General features: G+C 42.0%; 1 protein-coding gene across 1 annotated transcript in view; it reads left to right on the top strand.

Moving 5' to 3' along the window:
• LOC105927018 (chemokine-like protein TAFA-5) overlaps nucleotides 1-26,529 on the top strand; it is a 69,806-nt gene that overhangs the window by 22,387 nt on the left and 20,890 nt on the right. The window contains exons 2-3 of the mRNA XM_036145685.1: nucleotides 1,995-2,144; nucleotides 24,364-24,491. Coding sequence (XP_036001578.1) covers nucleotides 1,995-2,144; nucleotides 24,364-24,491 — 278 coding nt within the window. The remainder of the gene's footprint in view (nucleotides 1-1,994; nucleotides 2,145-24,363; nucleotides 24,492-26,529) is intronic.

Below are 26,529 nucleotides of genomic sequence, written 5' to 3'. Positions count from 1 at the left end.
AATGACACACAGAACCATCAAAGAAGTTGGGCTCAATCCAATCAACAGATAAGCCTGATTTGCTTGACCTATTTTGCCCAGCTTCCCTCTTTCTGAGAGGTTTCAAACAACTGCATTTGGGACAACAGTGGCATAATAGTCAGGGAGTTTGTCCTGTAACTGGTGGGTTGCCGGTTCGATCCCCTGCTTCAACTGTCTCAGTTGTTGTGTCCTTAGCGAAGACAGTCTGTTGGCAGTGGTCAGGGTGCCAGGTGGTGCTTATGTATGGCAGCCTCACTTCTGTCAGCCTGCCCCAGGGCAGCTGTGGCTGCTAACATAGCTCACCATAAGGGTGTGAATTTGTGTGTGAATGTGAATGGGTGAATGACTAACTGTAGTGTGCTTTGGGGTCGTGGGACTTGATAAAGCGCTATACAAGTACAAGCTGTTTACCGTTTCATGGTTCCTTTTAAGTCCTAAAACCTTGTTTTCTTTTTTTAATTTTTACGTGTTGAGAAGGAAATTATTTGCTTGCTTGTGGCAATTCTCTTAATATAGGCTTTAAGGTCCCAGGTCGATACTGATATTTTATCTTTAGAGCAACTATTTTCCTTTTTAGTGTCATAAAAAGCAAGTCTTCTGCCTAAAAAAGAATGCTAAACACTGGTTTCTTATGACTGACTCCCAAAGGACTGGGTAAAGAGAGAAGAGGCCAAGAATGGAGCCTCGAGGCACTCTGCATGAGTGGTTCTCTTTAATAAAATAAAAAAAGCAGTTCTCCATTAAAAAAGGAGTGTAATAATACTGACAATAACTTAAAACTATTACTTTATTCAGTATTATTTGTACATTTGAACAGTTGTGTTTTTATTCTGTTTTAACACACTAAATGAACAATAACGTGTTGACACTTCTCTTTCACCTTCTAACAAAAGTAATACATCTACTTCCATGTCTGGTCAGATAAAAATGAGATGGAGTCGAATGGACCCGCTCTTCCAGCGACAGCTATTGTCCTAATATCAGCTGTGTGTGCTGATATTCACCGGACACTACCTAACAGACTGAAAGTTATTTATTAAACATTATATAACTTAAAACTGTGCATAATGGCACAAAATTGCCTAGCCCACGGATTTGTCTGCCTGCATCTGCCTTCACATGCATGACCCCATGCCTGTCATATCGATCCCCCTGAAGTCTCAGTGATTCTGCCTAGTGCTGAGATTAAAGCTGCATTCTGCAGCCATAGCACTGTCTTTTGTTACATGATCACTGTTTTGGCTGTCACATTCCGGATCCAAACGGAGTTGAAGAAACCACAGATCGGACCCACATGAATTCCGAATAGGCTAGTGGCTTTTTTTCTATCATTCTGGCATCGGACATTCATTGAATCCTCAGCAGCCACTAACATCTAGCTCCTACTCACGGTGATTCCTGAGAGTGGTCTGGGCAGTTTCTTGCTTCCCACTAGATAATTTATTTGAACTCCTAAAACGCTCACTGTATTCAGCTAAATTTTTGGGTCCTCTGTCTGTGGCATTACACTGAATGCTTGCTGAGATTGGTGACTGCTTGCTCAATTTGGTGGAACAAATATAACTTTGTATCTGCACAGAGAGAGCTAAAGGTAGTGATCTAGCGCTATTTAGAAAACACTGATGAAATGATCTGTGTACATGTACAGCTGTTTAGTTATTAACTATATGCCCTGATATATATGGCAGGGTGGGCCATTGTGTTGGTGAGGGGAAGGGGCGATGCCCCCCTTGAATAATGGTAGGAGCAACAGTAAAACTGTTTAGCCTAGTACTCATGGTATAAACATAGACAAAACATCTATGTGTAAATCACATTTATGTACTAACTTAACATTGACTCATGTTTAAAAGAAATTTGTATCCAACTTCACTGTTAGAATCAGGTCTGTTGCTTCATGAACTTATTAACTCAAGCCCACTGAGTTTTTCAGCATTCAGATAATTTTCTAATCTTTAAATGTGCCCACTCAGGTCGGCTGGTGGCAGGAACCTGTGAGATTATAACTCTGGACCGAGACAGCAGCCAGCCCCGGAGGACTATTGCCCGTCAGACAGCCCGCTGTGCCTGTAGGAAAGGACAGATTGCTGGGACGACACGAACCAAACCGACCTGTGTTGATGGTATGATGCTTGCTACTTTCTAAAGGCTGCACTGATTGAGATATCGAAGAGTTTGCACTAGAAAGATCCATTGAGGACTCAAGAGAAACAGCTGAGAATGTGGTGATCCAGATCCAAATGTTTTCCTCATATTTGTCCAATTCACTTTAACTTGGGGCTCAGCCAGTCTAGTAGTTTATCCTTTACTTGCATTTTACTTAAGCGCATTTGGATTATGGTATTCCATATGATAATTTTATCAGAGGTAATTAAAGGTCAGCCATTCCCTAACACATATTGAATCAAATAAATTGGTGTCATACAATCTTTAAAAGTTTTTTGAAGCTCCTTCACTGCTACTTTGAAAATAGTACCCTGGTCATACAGGTGCTTTGCTGGTTTTCCTCTTCTTGCCACAAAACAAAGCAGCGCTATCAGAAACATCTAAATATCCTGCATATGTCAGGAACTTAAACAGGTCAGTACGCTGTATTGGTTCTAATGAATCTGTCTTCGGCTTTTGACATGGTCGACCATAAAGTTCTGTTACATCGACTACAAAATGAGTTAGGATTTTCCAGTACTGTTCTGTGGTTTTCTTCCTATTTGAACTACAGAACGTTTTCTATGTTTGTGAATAATGTTATGTCTGAAGTCCTACCTCTTTTGTATGGTATTCCTCAGGACTCGGTCCTAGGCCCACTTGTGTTTCTTTTATACATCAGCCCCCTTGGGGAAATTATTGGCAGCTTTAAAAATGTGTCATACCATTTAAATGCTGATGATATTTAATTGTACTGCTCCTTTAATGAATCCGAGTTAAACATGTTAGATGGCCTATTAAATTGTATTGCTTGTATTAAGGACTGGCTTACCAATAAATGTCTTCATTTGAACTCCAGTAAGACTGAAACTCCGATCATTGCCCCAGAACAGAAAGTTTCTGTGATCAAACAACACCTTGGTTCCCTGGGCTTCTAATCACTACCCAGTTTAAGGAACCTTGGTGTCGATGTCCGTGGAGTCCCATTCAAAACTTCTAATTAAAATTGCTTTTATCACTTGAGAAATATCTCTAAATTGAGGGCAATAATTTCCAAATCGGACCTGGAGAGGATTACTCATGGTTTTATTTCTTCTCATTTAGATTATAGTAACTCTCTTTTTATTTGTTTTAACAAATCAGCTGTCACTCGTCTCCAGTTGGTCCAGAACGCTGCAGCAAGGTTTTTAACAGGAACAAACAGAAGGGCTCACATCACACACCAGTTTTATTTTCTTTACATTGGTTACATGTCAAATTTAGAATTGATTTTAAAATATTAGTTTTGACTTTTAGAGCTTTTAATGGACAGGCCCCCTAACACAGCTCAGATCTTTTAATCTATTACTCTTTTGGACGCACTCTCTGGTCCTCTACTACTCAACCCATTAAGCCACAGTGGCCCCACACGTAGCCGGATATCTGGGAATACTAAAACATTTTTATGCCGTTAAGCCTTTCATCCACATGTAACATTCTTGTTACATCTCTAAAAAGAAATGATTCTGAAAACTCTGGCCAAAATGGAGATTTCTAAAAACTCAGAGCCTGCTTGTGAACATGACCAGACAGACTTTTAGGGTTTGGCACATCACAGTCTGTGACAAATAATGTGGCTCTGACGTCACATGTGTTGCCATTGTTATAGACTTGGCCATACAGTGGACTACAAAAATAATGATGAGGTGCTGATTTCTACATTTGTGTTATGATTGATTGTTTACAATATGTGTCTCATCAGTGTTAAACTGGACAAATCCACTGCTAATCAATGGCATCTGTGGTCATTTCTTTCCAACTGATGTTACCTCGGCACTGCACAGCATTTCCTGTTTTCACCTTGGTATCGAGACTTCAAGGTAAAAGCAACGTGGAACAATATAAACATTACAGTTAGTTCAGACACTTTTTGTTTGTTTTTGCAAGCCCAGCTGCCCCAATACGTTGATGTTCAAAGGAGAAAGAGTACTTTGAGGTCAGCTGTTTAACACCAACTCTCTCACTCAATACAGAGGCATAGGCTCCATCAGAATACCTCTAAATATAGCTCCTAAGTCCTGTTCTTTGACTTTTCGTGGGGTAAACAGTAAGAACTGTATTGTGGAGATGAAAGGATCTTCAGACTGCTGTGCTGTCTTCTATCCGAACATTTTTTGAGGTGGGCTATGCTTTTATTTCATGTCAAGTAAAACATTGTAGGATTCCTTATAACTCCTTAGCGCCCACAAGGGACATCTCAAGGTTCCTATGCTAAATTAGCTGTGAAAGAAAGCTTACAGGCTCCTTTTCCTACCTCCTTCCTTACTGACTGCACTATTCGGACAGCACTTATCATGACGACCACTGCTGCAGTACCCATTAGATGTATAGGGTAGTTCACACGTGACGTCCCGCGTGACGTCAGCGCTACATCCGGGTCCCGCAGGTAGGCAAAAAACAGTACTGTTCTCGTCTACTACATGACAAAACGGGTGATTTAGAGCGTACTTTTAGTTTGTTTATTTTTGGAATCTAAACAATGCCTACGACTTGTTGTGCTCCCGGTTGCACAGAGAGGCATTCCAAATAGTTGGATGTACGTTTCTGTCGTTTACCGAAGGAGGAAGGACGAAGAAAGAAATGGATATTTTCAATAAAAAGAGCGCAGGCAGACACTCCCAATGGACTGGGGGAGCCATCATACTACAACAGAATTTGCAGTCTACACTTCCATCTCTGGTAAATACAACTTAATTCTGCTCTAGTCATTGTTCTACTTAAATAGCGGCGGAGGGGAGGTGGCGATCGCTACACGGGCTGGAGAAGCGGTAGCAGCAGCAGCCGTTGTCTGAAGCAGCAGCGGCCGCTGCTGCTTCAGACAACGGCGGTGGAGCAGACAGTGGCTGCTCCGCCCGTTCAGGGGCTGCGGGCGTAAACACTACACGGAGAAGCCGCTGCTGCTAGCTGCTGCTAGCTGCTGCTAGCTGCTGCTGCTAGCTGCTGCTAGCTGCTGCTAGCTGCTGCTAGCTGTTCACGGGCGCTAGTACTTCTGTGTTTACGCTGCAATGTCGCCGACACCGCCACCCATTTTAACAAGACAAAAACACCTAAATAATCCGTAGTGAAAAATGTTTTTTTTAAACTACCGGGCCTCTGCTGAGACGCGGCCTGTGTCCGACGCCGCTTTGTGCTGTTACACAAACATGTGTGAACAACATCCATCCATCCATCCATTTTCTGACCGCTTAATCCCTCATGGCGTTGCGGGCGTTGCTGGAGCCTTTTTCCTGATATAAAATAATTGTAGCCATCCAGTGGTTTCAGGGGCTTTCATGCTCTCTCGTCTGTACTGGCCTGCCGTGTTTATAAGGTAGCTGTATGTCGCAGTACGGAACCCTTGGCCAGCATTTCACAGACTCGTTCCATCCCTTCAGGCTTTTGCTGTGTGGATCTGGCAATCTGATACCATCAACCATCAACTTACTCTTAAAACGATCTTGTAGTCTGTTATCTAAAGAAGAAAAATACGCGGAGAACTCGTCAGTTTCTTTGTTTGCGTTCGCCATTGTGTTCGCCTTTTGCCTACCAGTCCGGCGCGCATGCGCGAAAAACCCGCATCAAAACAATAACAATGAACTACCCTATTTGGGAGTCAAAACGCCATTAAACATCGCTTTTATTTTGAAGGATTCTGTCTGACTGACACAGGTTTAGCTTTGCAGTACACTGCCCCCTATGTGTCTGACATGTTTAAAACAACACTCAGTGGTGGATTTATAGGGGTTTGTGTGGATGAAAACTTTTCTAAAAACGATCCTATGTGTATATCATTTCTAAAAATGAGGTGGGGGAGATTTGTTTTTATAAAAACCTGGCCATGTGTGTTCAAGGCCTGAAACTGCCTCCAATTACCAGGGGTTACATAATTTACAGTTCATCTTTTAGGGCTTTTTGTGGTCAGTAGTATGCATCAACATGTTACCTCTTACATCCCAGATACAGAGAAGAAAGAATTCAGTGACTGCAAAGAAAAAATAAAAGTCAAAGAAAAGGAAGCTGTTTAAAGAACAGTAAAGACAAAAAAATATTTTGCTATTTGTTATGTTACACTGTTTTTTCTTAGGTGAATAAAAGCTTCTAGCTCCTTTTTAAAGGGAATAAAAATAGAATCCTTTCCTGTCTTAATTTCTTTTTTCTTCTTCACCTCCTCTCTACCTCATTCCATCTTTTATTCGTCATCCAATTGTGTCATCCTCAAGGGACAAAACAACATCCTTCCTTCTGGATGCTATCTTTGATGAATAACACCATTACAAAATGGCCCCCACACTTTTGGATAAATGCGTAGTTGTGAACGGTGGCGGATGGATCTGCATTGCGGCTTCTTAATATATCAGGGCAGTGATGCAGAGCTTGCAGGTGTTCAGGTGTTTACTGAAACATGCAATTAATCCACTGCATCTCCTTTATAAAATGTGCAGTACCTCTAGCTTCTATATTTGAACACTTGAAAAACACTTTCATCCATTCTTCTCATTGATCCACTGATAAAACATGTCAGCGTTTTGTTCTCCCCCATAACACAATAACTTGTGCAACTTAAAACATTAATTGGCAGAAGTTTTTGATTCTGTTTTCAAATTGATTGAAAAGATCAGTAAAACATTGAAGGGCAATCCTCCTCAAGGTTAACAACCCTGATTTCACTCATAAAATGCATATCAGTTAAACTGCTGATTTCCAAACAAATGGTATACCAGCTCACCATGTCAAGACTTAACCATTCACCTGCATCTCAGGTTAAGGGTAAATTTTTTTGAGGACGGTAACATTTGACTTTTGGACAGGGAAGACAGATTGTTTGGAAAAGAAGTTCAAAAAGTAATTCATAATAAACATGAAAAATCAACACTAAAGAGGTAAAGCTTTCAGTCCTATCAAACAATTACAATCCAGTCTTGCAATAACCAATATTATGTTGTGCAATTATACACTGTTTAAAGTTATTTAATGTTTCATAAATAACTCTCTGTCTGTTAAGTATTGTCTGGTGATGATCAGCTCTTAAGCTGATATCAAGACAATGGTTGAAAGGGATGAATTGGAGCACTAGCGATCTTTTAACAGCAAAACCTGCACACAAATAGAACAAAGGAGTGACAACTTCTTTTCAAGTTCAAGAATTTAATAACAGAAATAAAATGAACATCCAGAGAACATCACTATGTAATCTGTGTTTCCCGCAGGAATTTGCTTAGGCGAGGTGGTGAGTTGTCGGCCGGAACCAGTTTTGCGTGGATGACTGCCCAGTATTGCCTGGGCCTGGCAATGAATTAAAACTTTGGGGGGTTTTCGCCAAGATAGTGCTGCGGGAAACACTGATGTAATGCTGTTTACCTGAATTAACACAATATTTCGATTAATAAATCCTCTCTACTAGGCAAGTGAAACTTAACTAAACTACTAAGCAAAATGAAGATAAAAAGAAGCTAAGCTAAGTAACTATTTACATGCAAAAAAACAAAACACACAACAAGAGTGGTTGATCATAAACAGAATACTTCAGTGAATCCTTGTTCACTGAAGATCTGATTCCAAAAAGCATGGAATGGAGTTAAAAAAAAGACATTTGTCATGTGTTTCAACCCATTCACAATGTAAAGCCAAAGTTAAACAAAACGTTGTTTGTTGAAATAATATTCTGAGAACCGGTTTGTCCTGTAAAATCATTTAAAGGTATATTATGCAACCGGGGTTGATTTTCCAGCAAGGCTCCCCCCAGAGGGCGAAAGTAAAAGTGCACTGTCATAAAGATGCTCAGCTGTTCTGGTTTCTCCGTCAAGCCAGGCGTGGTTGTTTTGAGCTTAGCAGACAGGCGAACGCAACGAAAGGTAAAAAAAACCCGGCAGTACAAACAATGACTTACACAGTGAAAGTATAAACATCAGGGTTTCCCGCAGCGCTATCCTGGCGAGGGGAGGCGGCCGCCGTGGTAGCGTCTCGCCAACATTAAAAAAAATAAAAATAAATTATAATCATTTAATCATCCAAAACGGTATGGAACACATTAATTAACTGAAAAATGTTGCATAGTATTCCTTTAATTTAGAATCGCTTGCCTTTGTTTATGCGATTCTACCTCCGGGAGCTAGGGGTCGCTGTAGCAAAGAGGTTACGACATAAATTTATCACAATTGCCTTTACCAACATTAATATTCGATAGTAATGCGGGGATAAGGCTTATGCCACCATCGAAAGATGGCGAGGAGAACAGTTACGCTTTATGCTTTAAAACGAACTCCTTTTGAACTGTCCGAAACCAAATGTTAGCAAGGCTAATAGCAGTTTGGCTAGCGCGAGCCCTTTTGTTCTAAACACCATGGTTTACAAAACATTTCCCAATAAACCTTTTAACTTCACCCTCAGCTTGCTGCCCAAACCTGTCTTTTGTCTCATGTCAGTTCTGTCCAGTTTGGCCATCCACAGAAGGAGTGTTGAAGGAGGGAAGTTGTTGGTTGTTGTTGGCGGCTAGCGTTCAGCTCTGCAGCATGAGCTAACAGCGTGGTCGGGGTCGGAGGCCTGGTCCCTGCCGCGTTTTTTGACCCGGTTGCAGTCCGATCTAAGCAGATTCTCCTCGTGAGCATTAAACATGGGCTCTGCTGCTGGCTTTCAGCTCTGCGTTGCCTGGAAACCAGCTCCATCAGGGGTCCGCTGAGAAAGCAAAACATAGCTGGCATAGACGGACTCCTTCACTTCGGCATCTGTTTTAAGCAAAAGTGAGAGACTTATCTTTGAATCGGCTGGCAGTTTCTCCCTATGCCAGGGAGGAACTGAGTTTCAGAAGGGCTCATTCTCACTCAGCTTGTGGCCTCCTCCAGGCCTCATGCATGGCTCCTGCACATGTCTGCTGAGGGACTAGACCCCCCCCCCCCCCCCCCCCCCCCCCCAGAGGAGTGCTGGTCGTCTGATGATGGAGGAGTGTGGAAGAAGAGGAGAGGGAAGAAGGGCTGTCCAAGCCTTGAGGGTCTCATGTTGCAGCCAGAGTGGAATTTCTTTGTTAAACTCTTCCACTCTAAAAATTCAATCTGAGATCAATTATTCATCATGGCATTATCATAGCATAACACTTAAAACCCTGAAACATAGAATTTAAATGTGTCCTCATGGCTTTCTTTACAGTTCAGCATAGAATGGTAAGCCCTATTGGTGTCGCTGTCTGAACAATTAATGTTAAGCATAAAATTTTCAATCTATGACCAGAACTGAAAAAGTTTTTTGGATATTTGCAGGGTTTCCCTCACCATTTTATAAGCCTGGTGGGCCACCAGGAATGACAATAATAATCTCTGGAAGGAGCGAAATATTAGGGCGATGGCAAGGAGCTCTTTCAACTTACATACTTGGAGCCCATTTAAGAGAATATAATGTTTTGTTTAATTTTTGAGAAAATAAAACAAATTATATTCAAAACCGCACATAGTCCTGTCCAAAGTACAGTTTAGATAAAAAAAAAAAAACTTCCTGGTGTGAGTAACGATGTTCTGTCAAGCTTACCCAAACGTGTGTTACAATGTTCCTTGTATGAGGAGAGATCGTTGTTCTGCTGAAAGGCATTGTATGTGATTTTTGGGAAGTTCGGCTGAAATATCCATGGAAATCAGAAGTGCCGGAAGATGGAGATGAAGATGACTGCCAGATGATTGGCGTAAAACACAAACTTGGTTTGGATGGGTTGGATTTTTCACATAGACACCAATGATATGAATCTTGATTTACAAATTCACATGTATTAGAATATTGGGAATTCTTTGACACTGTTATGTGAAGTGTGAGAATGTACACTGACTAAAATCCCTGTGTTGGCTCTGATGTAATAGGGAAACCAGTTTTTGCTTTATTATTTAAACCTTTTTATTTTTTGCTCCAAACTTTCTGACATTCATCACCAAAGATGTATCTTTAAAATACCCTGGGAAACATGCAGAAAGCTGCTAACAATTGTTCATAGGGTTTGATTGCTGTAATGCCAAAACATATTTTTTCACAGATAAAAATGTATTCCACCATGTCATTTTTAGTATTGGAGTAAAAACAGATAATTTCAAATTAGGGCTTTCAGTTTTAACGCGTTATTAACATGTTAACTTTGTTAGATCATCAACGGCCACAATTTTTTTAACACGCGTTAATCGCGTAAAAAAACTGACAGCCCTAATTTGAAATTATCTGTTTTTACTCCAATACTAAAAATGGCATGGTGGAATACATTTTTATCCTTCTCTTTAATCTAACACACATTGGAGGATTGGATGCTCGTCACTTCCTGTTTGCGATAAGGCATATTGTGTCACTTCCTGTTTTCACAGTGTGGACTACGGTGTGTTGCTCCAGACTCTCTCGCTTTTATCTTTAATCTCTTTGCTGTAACATCTGTTTCTAACACATAAGCACTTTTAAAACATTCTCTGTAGCTGCACATCGCACTTGGGAACTCCTCGTGTTTCACACGGTTTGCTTTTTTGGTGTAATAAAAGGGCGCTAGCCTTATGGCAATCCGTTTCAACATAAATTTGCTTGTCCCACCCTTACATTCGAGATATCTCAAATTGTTTTATGACTAGACGTTTTTGCGATTTAAGATATCTCTGATTGAATTTTGACTAGTTAAAATACCTATTCGAGATATCTCTAATTACATTCTGACTAGTCGAAATGACATCAGATTTACCATTGAGTTGTATGGAGACGTCAATTCAAGATATCTCGAACGAATTACTGACTATCTGAAATACTTATTTCAGATACCTACAATTAAATTACGACTAGTCAAAATTACAATTCAAGATATCTTAAATTTAGCTTTGACTAGTCATAATTCTAATTAAAGATATCTCAAATGGCACCATAATTCAAGACATCTTAAATGTATTTTTGGATAGGCGAAATGCAGTTTTGACTAGTAAAAATATATAAAATATCTTGAATTATTCAGCTTTTCCATTTAAGATATCTTAAATTGACATTCTGACAAGTCAAAATGACATTACGGATATCTTGAATTACGAAACGGCTTGCCATATGTCATCACACATGAACCGGTGTAGGTACCAGATTGACTCGGGTGGTCAGATCGACTCGGGGCCCTGAGCCTTCTGATGACGTCATTATACATGATTGGTTTAACGTCTGCACAATTACGCAAAACATTGTGATTGGTCTGGACAACTTACTAAAGTAATTATAGCGGGGTGTAGGTTTTTTTCGAGAGCGGGATTGCGGTATGTAAACGGACAATTTTACGAAGACATTCTCCATGGTCCCTGCGCCTCCCGATGACGTCACAAAATTCTCCATGGGCCTTGCGCCTCCCGATGACGTCGCATTATGGCAACGCCACTCAAACAAACTACATTGAGCCGGCGGTCTGCATTTGTAACGAATCAATTTTATTTAGTTAATTTAGCGGTTTCCTTTTTCTCAAAAGCTTCATGCTTAATGATGAACTTAGAAAAATATGAAATCTTGACAATTCAAAATAATCAACCCACTTTAATTGATAAAAATTAGGTAAAATATTTAGGTATAAGGATTAACAAGGACCACACTGAAAATGACAGAACAAATATTCAAGCCATTTTACAAAAAGATCAACAAATATTTGACAGTTGGCTCAATCTGTGGAAGAATATTGTCACAATTACATCTGGAATAATAAAAAACATGTGATCAGAAAGAATGACATAGTAATATCAGTAGAAAAAGGAGGAATACACGTTATTGATTTTAAAGTGATGAATGCCGTGATAAAATGGCTGCAGACTTTTATTAAAAATGAAAAGAGTTTATGGTTTAGTTTCCCTTCACAACTTTTTTTTTTTAAATTGGAGGAAGGAAATAAGATGTAATTTTGATCCTGCAAAATTGCCGATTAAATTGTCAGCCTACCACAGAAGCATTCCAAAATGATGTTAATAATAATAAATAATGACGTAATCGGGAAGCGCAGGTCCCCCAGCCACCCCCCCCCCCCCCCCCCCCCCCCCCCCCCGAGCCGATTTGACTACCTGAGTCGATCTGGGGTCCGTTCTTCGTACGTCGCTAACTCAGTTAGCTGGATTTCATTGTTGACGATTTGGCATGATCTTGGATCGTTTGGTTCTTCGAAACTCATCCCGGACTTGCTGTCATAGCAACATGTGCGCAAAGTTGAGCCTGCTCCCGAGCAGGTTTATTTCATGTAAACAGGATTAGATCGTAGCGGAGGAGATAGGGAAGTCTGTGTCTAGCCAGTGCACTTGGACCACCTAGTGGCAGAGGAAGGGACAGAATTGCGGAACACCATTTTTTTAATGTTCAATAAAAGACAAAACAAATAATGCTTTGATCCTGTTGTTTTATTTAAACAATTATTTATAAAGAAAAGTCAGCAAGTCATCTTTTGCCTGCAGTAAGAGATAGTTATGTAAAGTCAGCAATACTACTGTGTAAAATGGTGTATTAGAATTTACTCTGAAGGTCCTTTTGAAGCAACTCGATCTCTAGTGCAGTTTTTCTCCTTTTCACGTTGTGGAGTTCAATTTCTCTTCTTAATTTGTATTTTTTTTTCAGGTCAAAATACTTTTTCTTTTGTTGAAGATGCCGTTAATATAGGGAACAGATGGTACCTTGAGTCATTTTGTGAAAAAAAAAAGAAAAAAGAGAAAGGGTTAAACATGTAAAAGTAAATTGAACCCGATTTTTTTCAGCCTTCTTATTGGTGGCTATTAAAAACAGACAAACACATAATTTAACAGTGGCTTTTAAAAAAGAGGAAGAAGTTGCTTTTTAAAATACAGTATAATAATTAAAGGCTATCATTTTGTAGAATATTCTTGTACTTCTCTTTTTTCCCTATGTTCTAGTGGCTCCCATGGAAGCTCTGACATAAGTGAACAAAGTACTTATGAAATTATTAAAATGCAAAAATACATACTGTAGAAAGTGATAGAAACATCTACCATGGACAGTATTTACGCATTAATTTGTCTGCTATTTTTTGCCAGCCCTCTCTCCTGGTTGTAGCAGACTTTGAGGTGTTACCTGTCGTTTTAATTGACTCAAATTCGGCATAACCTTCTTTTAAAAGCTCTTGTTCTGCTGGGAGAAAAACTGTGGGCATTCTTTGGCCACAGTCTCATTTGATCTTGGATGTTTTAAGCAACGTACGAAGAACGGACCCCAGGTACCTACACCGGAGGCGTGCGGTTTTGTTTTCAGAGGAGCTAAAGGAGGATGCTGTAAAGCATTGTGCCGTCTAGCATTTCAAAATCAAGAGCTAGCTGGCTTTACCATAATTTCCGAAGAGGCAGATAGCTTTACCACAGTATATAAACTGCATCTGGTTATTAACTGAACTGGCCCGGGCTGAGGAATATTTCTTATTTCCAGCTTGGACATGAGTCGATAGTAGCGCTTTCAGCTTCCCTAAGCCGTTTTTCAGTGCATTGTGTGTGTCGGCAGCAGTGTTGGGCAAGTTACTTTGAAAAAGTAATTAGTTATAGTTACTAGTTACGTCTCCCAAAAAGTAACTGAGTTACTAACTGAGTTACTCAACTATAAAAGTAACTAGTTACCAGTAAAAGTAACTATTGCGTTACTTTTTCGTTTCTGGCTTTTTTATTTTTATTTTTTACAAATTTTTAGCTGCCATGTCATTTCAATGCAACCCCCCCCCCCCCCCCCCCACACACACACACACATACTCCCCCTTTTGTGTTGAACAGTGAAGTGTGGTGAAAGCAGCTTTAATTCCCCCTCACATAACTTTCATATCGCGCATGCATTGACTTTTTCAAAAATTTTCTCTTGCGGTTTTCAGCAGCAACGGCATTGTTTCTCATGGTTTAATATTGTCCATATGCCTTCTTTAAATATTTCTAATTCTACTCGCAGGACATGTGCAATTCCAAACTTATTTCCTGTCATTGACATGGGGAATCACGTTATTTGCGTTCCAGTGATCGGAATTTTATTTCATGCTCACGTTCAATGGTCGGTCGGGCGCTGTGTTTAGTTACCTGACTAATATCATCTGTTCTGAAAACAGACATGCTGAGAACAGGGCCGGATTATCCATAAGGCTCAGTGGGCCAGTGCCCAGGGGCACCAACCATGGGGGGGCACCACATGACACATGCTTTAAAAAGATATTTTTCATAAATTGTTATATTATTTACTTGAAATTGTTGAAAGACCATGCATTATTCGTTTTGTGAACACTGATGTCACAATAATGATAAATGATAAATAAATCAAGATTTTTTTTATTTCAACATTTTAAAAAGAGATATTTGAATATTTCTCACTGCTCATATGCCTACATGTAGTTGTGTAAGTTAGTAATTAGTAAAGAAATCCCCTTGATTATGTCTGATGTTTTTGACCGGAGGACAGCACGGGTAAGGGGGGGGGGGGGGGGGGGGGGGGGGGGGCTTTGAGGTATAGTGCCCAGGGGCTCTACATTGTCTTAATACGGGCCTGGCTGACAATGCTCAGAGTTGCAGCTTTCTACTCAGTGTAGATCAGCCGTTTTTTCTAAAACAACTGTGCAGCATAACTTTGCTGTGCGCGCTGAATCCAGATGCTGTGCGAGAATGCACACGCGCGCAGTTTAGAAGGAACATAAACAGTTTGGCGCTTCAGTCAGTTCAAAACAGTTCCTGTATCGGCCATGTAGCTCACACGCGCATCGACACAGGTTTTGCTCTACGAGCTCAACTCATGCGCCGACGCATCGGTGTTGCCGGACCCATGTTCTTGTCCTTTTCGCTGTTTAACTCAAAATAATGTACCTCCAAGAATCAAACGCTGTCTTCTCGGTCATCTTGCCGGGGTACAAACACAAGTAGCTTACACACACAGGTGCGCGCGCGCACACACACACACACACACACACACACAGAGGCAAAGAGCAGGGTACAGACGCAAGCAGCCGCATCTGACTAAATGCAGAAAAGCAGGGACTTCACTTTCCTTATCGAGGGACATTCTTAAAGTAACGGAGTAACGAGTGCTTATTTTGGAAAATAACGGAGTTACTGATTACTGAATTTGCAAAACTAACGCGTTAGTTCAGTAACGTTACTCGTTACTGAAAAAAACTAATTAGAGTACTCTAACGCGTTTCTTATAACGCGTTACCCCCCAACACTGGTCGGCAGAAAGTAAATCCGAAATTCTTTGCAAATTTCTTAAGCATTCTTCAAGTATGCTATTTTTGCGCTCTCCGCATATCCCATACTGAAAAAGCTCTTTCAATATTGTGGCATTTTCTTACAATTTTGTCGAAAACTGCCAGCGCCATTGAATTTTCAGGCAATTATTTGAACAGCTTACAGCCAGTAAGGTGCTGTAGTGAAGGAGAGGGCTGTCCAGTATGATGGCAAGGCTCTAAAGCTGAATGGTGGGAGAGTTACAAGAATGGTCATTGCATATTGTAAAACTACCAGATTTGGTTAAAGTTGACTTCGCACAATAAGCAAATGAGGTAACTAATGTGACATTATTTCAATGGTCCTGGGAATATATGGGCTGACTCGAAAAAATTTTCAGTCAAACTGATTATTTTTGCTTTAACCCATGCACTAGAGACACATAGTTAAACGCCTGCCAGGGGCCAGAACGGCGACATAGAATCTTACCTGAAACTGCTGGCTAAGGATAAGCGTAAATACAGTAAGATTGTTATTCACGCTGGCGGTAATGACACCCGGTCACGCCGATCGGAGGTCACTAAAGTTGGTGTTGCTTCGGTGTGTAATTTTGCTAAAACAATGTCGGACTCCATAATTTTCTCTGGTCCCCTGCCTGATCTGACCAGTGATGACATGTTTAGCCGCATGTCATCATTCAACCGCTGGTTGTCTAGGTGGTGTCCTGAAAACGACGTGGGCTACATTGATACCTGACGAACTTTCTGGGGAAAACCTGGTCTGATCCGGCGTCCATCCCACTTTGGATGGTGCTGCTCTTCTTTCTAGGAATCTGGCCGGATTTCATAGTTCTCCTAAATGCTGACAACCCAGGGTCCAGACCAGGAAGCAGAGCCGTAGTTTAACACACCTCTCTGCAGCTTCTGTACTGTTACCCACCCATTACCCTATTGAGACGGTGTCTTTCCCACGACCAAAACTTAACAGATCAAAAACTGATCTAAAAGGAACAAATCCTAAAAATCTAATAAAAATCAATACGGCTCACCTTGAACCAAAAAATAAAACAATTAAATGTGGTCTATTAAATATAAGGTCTCTCCCTCCAAAGACTTTGTTAGTTAATGAATTGATTTTTGATAATCAGATTGAATTATTTTGTCTCACAGAAACCTGGCTACAAGAGGACTACGTTAGTATAAATGAGTCAACTCCCTCCAATTATTAAAATTTCCACATTCCCAGATCTGTGGGAAGAGGAGGAGGAGTGGCAACCATCTTTCAGTCTGATTTATTAATTAGTCCCATGCCAATTAATAACTACAGTTCTTTTGAGCATTTAACCCTCAGTTTCCCTCATCCAAATTCCAAAGCAATAAAACCTCTTCTGTTTGTTGTTTTGTATTGTCCACCAGGCCCTTACTCTCAGTTTTTGGATCAGTTGTCAGACTTTGTCTCTGATTTGGTGATAAACACTGACAAGGTTATCATAGTGGGGGATTTCAACATTCATGTTGACACTGAATGTGATAACCTTAGTGTAGCCTTTAAAACTATCCTAGATTCAATTGGTTTTGCTAAAAATGTGCATAAACCGACGCACTCTTGGCTCCATACTTTAGACCTTGTGCTGACATATGGCATTGATTGTGAAGAATTAACAGTATTTCCTCACAACCCTGTCCTATCTGATCATTTTTAATAACATTTGAGTTTAATCTAACTGGGTTCTCCACCACCAAAAGAGGGTTCCATTATAGTAGATCTTTATCGGACAATGCTGCACCAAACTTTAAAGAGTCTGTCCCCCTCTTAATATCGTCAGTATTGCAGAAATACCCTGCAGATAGCAACAATGTTGTTTCTTCCCATTCACAAATAGATGTCTTTGTTAACGGTGTGACTTTGTCATTGCGTTCTGCATTAGACAATGTAGCTCCCTTGAAAAAGAAGGTGATTATTCACAGGAGGCTGACTCCCTGGTTTAATTCAGAGCTGCGTTCCTTGAAGCACAATGTTAGGAAATTGGAGAGAAAATGGCGCTCTACACACCAAGAGGAATCCTACCTAATCTGGAGGGACAGTCTATTGTTGTATAACAAGACCCTTCGCAGAGTTAGAGCAGCATATTTTTGATCATTAATTGAGGACAACAAAAATAATCCTAGATTTCTCTTCAGTACAGTTGCCAAACTTACCCAGAGTCACAGCTCCGTTGATCCATCCATTCCCTTAATTCTAAGCAGTAATGATTTTATAGGATTCTTCATAAATAAAGATAAGATAAGATAGTCTTTATTGATCTCACAATGGAGAAATTCACTCGTCACATCGGCTCATACAAGAAGGTGCAGAGTAGGGAAGGTGCATTCAGTTATATACAGTGAATCTTCATATATACAATGGATCAAAAACAATAACAAAAAAATACAAAAAGAAATAGGAATGGGCATAAAATTGATTCCATTAAAAATAAAATAATTAGCATGCTCCCAAACATGATTACCTCGTCCTCAGTAAGTGAGGCAGCGTTGGAGGAATCTTTAGAACCTGCGCAGTGTCTGAACTGTTTAGACGCAGTAGAGCTTTCTGAGCTATCTAAAATTTTAGCTTCATCTAAACCTTCTACCTGTATGTTAGACCCGATCCCAACCAAGTTGTTTAAAGAGATATTCCCTCTGATCTGTGGCACTATTTTAGACAAGATTAATCTATCCTTGGTAAATGGATATGTACCACAGGCTTTTAAAGTAGCTATTATCAAACCTTTACTTAAGAAACCATCTTTTGATCAAGATGAGTTAGTAAATTACAGACCTATATCTAATCTTCTTTTCTTATCTAAAATTCTTGAGAAAGTAGTTGCTAATCAACTTTGTGAACATTTACAAAGTAATGACCTACTTGAGGAGTTTCAGTCAGGCTTCAGAGCTCATCATTGCACTGAAACAGCTCTGGTGAACATCACCAATGATATTCTCATGGCCTCAGATAATGGACTTGTGTCTATACTTGTCCTGTTAGATCTCAGTGCTACATTTGACACGGTTTATCACAATATTCTCCTACAACGACTTGAGCATACTGTAGGGATTAAGGGGAAAGCATTAGGCTGGTTTAAATCTTATCTGTCGGACAGATTCCAGTTTGTTCATGTTAATAATAAATCTTCCTCAAACTCTAGGGTCACCTGTGGAGTACCACAGGGTTCAGTCCTTGGACCAATTCTCTTTACTATATATATGCTTCCGGTTGGAAAAATTATCAGACAGCATGGGATTAAGTTCCACTGTTAGGCTGATGACACTCAGATATATTTATCCATAAATCCTGATGAGTCCAATCAGTTACTTCGACTGCAGTCATGTCTTGATGACATCAAAAGCTGGATGACTTTAAATTTCCTGCACTTAAATTCTGACAAGAAGTTGTAATCTTTGTAGCAGAGTCCTCAAAAAATAGACTTCTTAATCAATCACTTAATCTGGATTGCATTAACTTGGCCTCTGGTAATGAAGTAAAAAATCTTGGTGTTATTTTCGACCAAGACATGTCATTTACAGACAAAAGCGCAGACAGAGCGCAGCCCAAAATGCCCCTTATGATGAATACAATTATTGAATCTCGTGTTCCCTCGCCCGGACGCGGGTCACCGGGGCCCCACTCTGGAGCCAGGCCTGGAGGTGGGGCACGTTGCCGAGCGTCTGGTGGCTGGGCTTTTGCCCATGGAGCCCGGCCGGGCTCAGCCCGAAGAGGCGACATGGGTCCCCCTTCCGATGAGCTCACCACCTGTCGGAGGGGCCAAAGGGCAGTGTTGGGCAAGCTACTTGTCCAGTGTAGTGAGCTAAGCTATCAGTTACTCAACAATAAATTAAGCTTCACTACACAAAAGCTACCACCTATAGAAATATAGCAAGCTAAGTTACACAAATGTGTTAAAAGTAGCTTAACTACATCAGAAGCTACTTCACGTTGTACCAACCTAATGTCAGATCAATTCAACATGAGTCTGATACACTGGTTAAAACATTTATTAAAGATCAGCCAATGACCTAACACAGTGTAGACATTGCTTTATGAGCAGCATAATAAAATACAAACTGAAGTAATTACTGCTAGAAATAAAACAAAAAGGTTATTGGCCTAGTACGTGCGGTGGCGTTAATAACTTTTGGTGGCGCTTTTGCATATTATATTATCAGGAGGTTGTCTTTTATGTGCTCAGCCACTAGATTTAAAGGTGTTTTACCCAATAAGAACACACTGCAGCACCAGACACAACCAGGAGGTCCCTGGTCGTTGGGGAAAGGCAGAAAGAAGATGCACCATAAGCTTTTTCATATTTCTTTTGTCATTTTAAACATGAAACTACCAAAGCACAAGCCAAGTAGTAGAACTAAATGTTGAAAAGAAATTAAAAGCTAAATAAAATAAACCAGGTCACTTAATAAAGCTGCATTTTCTGTATGCTTTGTATTTATATTCACATGATAATATTTTCAGAATTAATAATAACATTTCTGTTAAAGATTTAATTTATCTTCTGCACCAAGGGCATAAGTAGGGAGAACAAGCAGAGTGAGTTTTGTGTAATATCAGACTTTATTATTGAACTAAGCAGGATTTAGACAGGATCAGAAAGGAAGGTGCATCTTCTTTCTGCCTTTCCCCAACGATCAAGGACCTCCTGGTTGTGTCTGGTGCTGCAGTGTTCTTATTGGGTAAAACACCTTTAAATCTAGTGGCTGAGCACATAAAAGACAACCTCCTGATAATATAATATGCAAAAAACGCCACCAAACGTTATTAACGCCACCGCACGTATTTTACGCGAGCGCACATTTTTTACGTCACCGCGCATTTTTTACGTCACCGCGTGTTTTGGCTGGAAACGCGCGGTGACGTAAAAAACGCGCACTCGCGGAAAATACGGGTTGGAACTGCACGTTATTGTAAGGGCGAGTATTTGCCTAATCGGCTTGCCATAAGTTTCACTGCCACATGCATGCGCATGTTTTGATAGATACAGACAGGAGAGGTAAAGTAGAAGCTCGCGCATGAACATGTCCAACCAACAACTCAGATTGATTGTTCACTCTGAATGTTGTTTCAAAATAGCAAACCTGGTTTCATTTCTTAGTTATGTCCTGGATTTTGTAGCGTTTGTGGACGCTTCGTCGCTACTTGATCAAAAAAATAACGTCACTACAGGAAAGTTACTTGATTCATAAAGCAGCGACGCTACGGTCAAGCTACTGGAAAATGTAGTTTAACTAATAGCTTCGCTACATGTAGCGGCGCTACTGCCCATCACTGCCAAAGGGGTCGGGTGCATTGTGTAACGGGTAGCAGTAGAGGGCGGGGACCTTGGCGTTCCGATCCTCGGCTGCAGAAGCTGGCTCTTGGGACGTGGAATGTCACCTCTCTGGAGTGGAAGGAGCCTGAGCTTGTGCGCGAGGTTGAGAGGTTCCGACTAGAGATAGTCGGACTCACCTCGACGCACCCATGGCTCTGGAACCAGTGTCCTTGAGAGGGGCTGGACATTCTTCCACTCTGGAGTTGCCCCTGGTTAGAGGCACCGAGCTGGGGTGGGCATACTTGTTGCCCCCCATCTCGGTGCCTGCATGTTGGGGTTTTCCCCTGAGAACGAGAGGGTGGCCTCCCTTCGCATTTGTGTGGGGGGACGGGTTTTGACTGTTGTTTGCGCTTAAGCGCCAAACAGCAGTTCAGATTACCCACCCGTTTTGGAGTCCTTTGAAGGGGTACTGGAGAGTGCCCCTCCTGGGGACTCCCTCGTTTTGCCGGGGGACTTCAACGCTCACGTGGGCAATGACAGTGGGACCTGGAGGGGCATGGTTGGGAGGAATGGCCCACCTGGTCTGAACTCAAGTGGTGTTTTGTTGTTGGACTTCTGTGCTTGGCTCCGATGGCGGGGGAGGAAGCCGGTCCGACTGGGCAGGCCCAAACGTACTGTGAGGGTTTGCTGGGAACGTCTGGCAGAGTCCTCTGTGAGAAGGAGCTTTAACTCCCACCTCTGGGAGAACTTTAAACACGTCCCGAGGGAGGCGGGGGACATTGAGTCTGAATGGACCATGTTCCGCGCCTCTATTGTTGAGGCGGCTAGTCGAAGCTGTGGCCACAAGGTTGTCGGTGCATGTCGCGGAGGCAACCCTCGAACCTGCTGTTGGACACCAGCGGTGAGGGAAGCCGTCAAGCTGAAGAAGGAGTCCTACCGGGCTTTTTTGGCCTGTGGGACTCCGGAAGCAGCTGATGTGTACCGGCAGTCGAAGCGGCAGGCGGCTCGGCTGGTCGCCGAGGCAAAAACTCGGGCGTGGGAAGAGTTCGGAGAGGCCATGGAGGAAGACTTCCATACGGCTTCGAAGCGATTCTGGTCCACTCTCCGGCGTCTCAGGAGGGGGAAGCAGTGCAGTACCAACACTGTTTATAGTGGGGGTGGTGTGCTGCTGACCTCGACTCGGGACGTTGTGTTTCGGTGGGCGGAATACTTCGAAGACCTCCTTAATCCCACCAACACGTCTTCCATTGCGGAAGCAGAGCCTGAGGACTCTGGGTCGGGTTCTCCCATCTCTGGTGCTGAGGTTGCCGAGGTTGTTAAAAAGCTCCTCGGTTCAAGGCCCCGGGGGTGGATGAGATTCGCCCTGAGTACCTTAAGGCTCTGGATGTTGTGGGGCTCTGGATGTTCTGCAGCATTGCGTGGACATCGGGGGCAGTTCCCCTGGATTGGCAGACTGGGGTGGTGGTTCCCCTATTTAAAAAGGGGGACAGGAGGGTGTGTTCCAACTACAGAGGAATCACACTCTAAAGCCTCCCTGGTAAGGTCTATTCAGGGGTTCTAGAAAGGAGGGTCTGTCGGATAGTCGAATCTCGGATTCAGGAAGAGCAGTGCGGTTTCCGTCCTGGCCATGGAACACTGGACCAGCTCTATACCCTCAGCAGGGTTCTGGAGGGGGCATGGGAGTTTGCCCAACCAGTCTACATGTGCTTTGTGGATCTGGAGAAGGCATTTGACCGTATCCCCCGAGGGATCCTGTGGGGGGTTCTCCGGGAGTATGGCGTACCGTACCGTTTAATAAGGGCTGTCAGGTCTCTGTATGACCTGTGTCAGAGTCTGGTCCGCATTGCCGGCATTAAGTCGGACTCGTTTCCAGTGAGAGTTGGACTCCGACAAGGTTGCCCTTTGTCACCGATTCTGTTCATAACTTTTATGGACAGAATTTCTAGGTGCAGCAAAGGTGTTGAGGGGATCCGTTTTGGTGGCCTTAGGATTGCGTCTCTGCTATTCGCAGATGACATAGTCCTATTGGCTTCATCAGGGCGTGATCTACAGCTCTCAATGGAGCGGTTCGCAGCCGAGTGGGCTCTCCCTTAGAGATAGGGTGAGGAGCTCAGTCATCCGGGGAGGACTCAGAGTAGAGCCGCTGCTCCTCCACGTCGAGAGGAGCCAGTTGAGGTGGCTCGGGCATCTGGTCAGGATGCCTCCTGGACGCCTCCCTGGTGAGGTGTTCCGGGCACGTCTGGGAACGCCTTGGGATTCCTCCGGAGGAGTTGGCCCAAGTGGCTGGGGAGAGGGACGTCTGGGCCTCCCTACTGAAGCTGCTACCCCCGCGACCCAACCCCGGATAAGCGGAAGAAGACGGACGGACATGTCATTTAAATCCCATATTAAACAGGTTTCCAGAGTTTCCTTTTTTTCACCTCAGGAATATCACCAAAATTAGAAACATTCTGTCCAGGGGTGATGCTGAAAAACTAGTCCATGCATTTGTTACTTCAAGGCTGGACTATTGTAATTCTTTACTATCAGGAAGTCCACAAAATGCAGTTTAAAGCCTTCAGCTGATCCAAAATGCTGCAGCAAGGTTCTGATGAAAATCAACAAGCGGGATCATATTTCTCCAATTTTAGCTTCCCTCCATTGGCTTCCTGTTAGATCAAGAATAGAATTTAAAATTCTTCTTCTAACATATAAAGCCCTTAATAATCAAGCTCCATCATATATCAGAGCTCTGATTACCCCGTATGTTCCTAACAGAGCACTTTGCTCTCAGACTCCAGGTCTGCTGGTGGTTCCTAGAGTCTCTAAAAGTAGAATGGGAGGCGGATCCTTTAGCTATCAGGCTCCTCTTCTGTGGAACCAACTCACAGTTTTGGTCCGTGAGGCAGACACCCCGTCTACTTTTAAGACTAATCTTAAAACTTTCCTTTTTGACTAAGCTTATAGTTGGAGTGGCTTATGTTACCCTGAGCTACCTCTATAGTGTTATGCTATAGAGGTAGCTCAGGCCACCCAACTAGAACCCCCCTCCCCCCTAAATACCTAATAAGCCCACTCCCTCTCCCTCCTACCCTAGCCACCCCTTCCCCCCACCGCTTTTTGGGGAGAGCAGAGGCATCAGCCCCAGCCCCGGCAAGCCACCCGGACCCCACAGCAACCACCCGCCAAGACCCCGGACCCTGTGGCCCGCTTCTCCTCCAGGCCCCAGACTCCGTGCCGCAATCGGAGAACGGGGGTGTGGAAAAGACCCCGATCCTCCCTACGCCCACTCAGATGTTGTGTTGTTGCATGTTGTTCTCAAGTGTGTTTAAAACTGGGAGCACGAACAAGCATGTTTTTTACTAGTGTCATTTATTGCAAAATTGCACATTAAAATGCCCAAATAGGCTTTAAGAAATAAAAAGATAAAATATGCGATTAATCTCGAGTTAACTATTGAAATTATGTGATTAATCGCGATTAAAATTTTTAATTGCTTGACAGCACTATTTCAAATAATATTTTACATTCTTACAAACGCACTGCTTCCTATCAGAAACAAAGTACTTGGTTGAATGAAAATAATTTTAAACCTAATATGTTTCAGGGGTATGAATCATTTTAGGTTTAACTTTAAATAAATATATGATTTTCTCTGTGTTTGAACATTTGTGACATCAGGATATGTGTGAAAAGATTACAGTTAAGGAGCGAAAATGAATAAGCTCACCTTTCTGTTCTTTTTCTCCACAGTTCATATCATCAGTAGTCGACAGTGGTGCGAGATGGCTCCATGTTTGGATGATGAGAGTTGCAACCTCCTGGTCAATCAGTCAGGCTGGACCTGTACACAACCAGGAGGCAGAGTGAAGACTACCACGGTGAGAAGAGAATTGTGCCTGAGAGAAATAATTTACACCTGTCAACTTTTGCTGTTATTAATGTATACTGAGCTTTACACACATCTGCACGACCATCCTTATCAAGGTCATGGTCAGCTAATTCAGTCCTTTTCAGTTTAGAAATATTGTCTTTTTTTTCTCAAAGTTCCCCAGCTTCAATTTGATTCAGTATAAAAGCATGAAAGTAATGGCTCGTGAGGATCAGAAGGATACAATTTCGTTGCAATGAATGTATGATTCAGACAGGAGAATGTGACCATGAGAAACAGTCCACAAGACCATTTTCAGTAAGATTTACGAATAATCTTGTACTGCTTTTCTCTAGTTTCGTTCTATCAGCTTCTGTTGAAACCAAAGAACATGACATCCATCCAATCTATGAAGTTCCATCTTGGGCCTCAACTGTTAATTATGACATTTTCTGTGTTTTTTCATGTTTTGGCAAATGTTGATTTGTGTAGAAAGTTGTCATCAATGTCCCATAGACAGAAGATGAGACATTGTTTTTTTACCTTCTGTAAATAATGACAAAAAAATCTGTTCAGTTATGCATCCTCTCCATGGCTTTTTTCACACATCCTCTCATGGCATTTAAGGCATACACCATATGGTGAAGCTGATTGTTTACATGTTCCAGGGAAGCTCTCCTTCTTACACTCTGCTATTTCGGTTGACCAGAGCAGATGTAATACAAGCATCTGAAACCCAAACATTTACAGGCTCACACAGAAAACACGCAAGTGTTGACCTTGATTAACCAGGGTAGAGTGAAACCGCATTCTCCCTGAACGCAGCTGCTTACATGTTTTTGAAGAAGTTAGGTCAGGGGTCATTTTAGGCACTCAAGTCTTGATAAGTCAATTCACAAAACTTGCACTATATTCAGCCTTTTGTATTATTGTGTGTGTGTGTGTGTGTGTGTGTGTGTGTGTGTGTGTGTGTGTGTGTGTGTTATTGTTCTTTGTTACATTATGGGGACCAAAAACCACTGTACTGGGGGGACTGAATGCTCCTCATGGGGACCAAAGCAGGGGAGTGCTTGGTTAGGGGTTAGGTTTAGGACTAAGGTGTGAGTTAGGTTTAAGGTTAGTCATGTTCAACCCCAAGAGTAGCAAAGGGTAGGGAACCTCATCTCCTGGAGGCCCCTGTGCAGCCCAGCAGGGTAGCCAAGTCACAGACACAGAGAAGTAGAGCATCCCACAGAACAGAGAGGTAGAGGTGCACTGTACCAAAAGCCCTACACAGCGCCACCCAGAGCAGGTCAGTCCTGCAAACAGGGCAACCCGGTGGCCAGTCACCCACAAAAGCCAACGGCAGCAGAATTGCACTGCACCAAAGAGGGTCTTTATCCTATTCCACCTCATCAGATAGCCTCAGAAATGTCACAGGAGAAGGACTCTAACAAGCACCCAGTCTGGAACATCTCCAACCCATCATGGCTTTAATCGCCCATGGCACAAAACTGTCTAAAAAAGTCTACTTTGACCATAAAACTAATTTTCAGAAGTCTCGTTTTAAAGCAGGAGCTTCTTTCTTGTCTCAGTCAATGTTGATCAAAAACGTACTTCTCTGGTGTTCCAGCAGTTTCCTGTTTTCAGTATACATGACTCATTGTGGTTCCAGGATCGTTCCAGAACATCAAGCCCAAATTATTTTTACAGTAATTTCCCTCTGGGATTATTAAAGTATATCTGATTATTCTGACTGAATGTATTTCATAAAAAAGTGCTTCCACATACTTAATCCAGTGGTGTCTTACTATATTTAGATATCTCATTCTGCTGTATCATCAGATATAGTATACATCAGAGTTTATGCCCTGAGGGTCTGATCAAGCAAAGCTCTAAATAGATTGGAAAAACGGCTGGGTCCAAATATGAAGTACTCCTCTTGATATGGTTTAAATTCACCTCCTCGAGAGTTATCATCTAAACATTGCCACTAATCACAGTAAATGGGAGGCGCATAAATTCAATATTTTGAACTACATAAATACTGCTCTTGTGTGAGCACAGAA

The sequence above is a fragment of the Fundulus heteroclitus genome, chromosome 2, assembly GCF_011125445.2.
Source record: "Fundulus heteroclitus isolate FHET01 chromosome 2, MU-UCD_Fhet_4.1, whole genome shotgun sequence".
Lineage (NCBI taxonomy): Eukaryota > Metazoa > Chordata > Actinopteri > Cyprinodontiformes > Fundulidae > Fundulus > Fundulus heteroclitus.
Note: the sequence above shows the minus strand (reverse complement) of the source record. Positions and strands in the feature narration are given on the sequence as shown.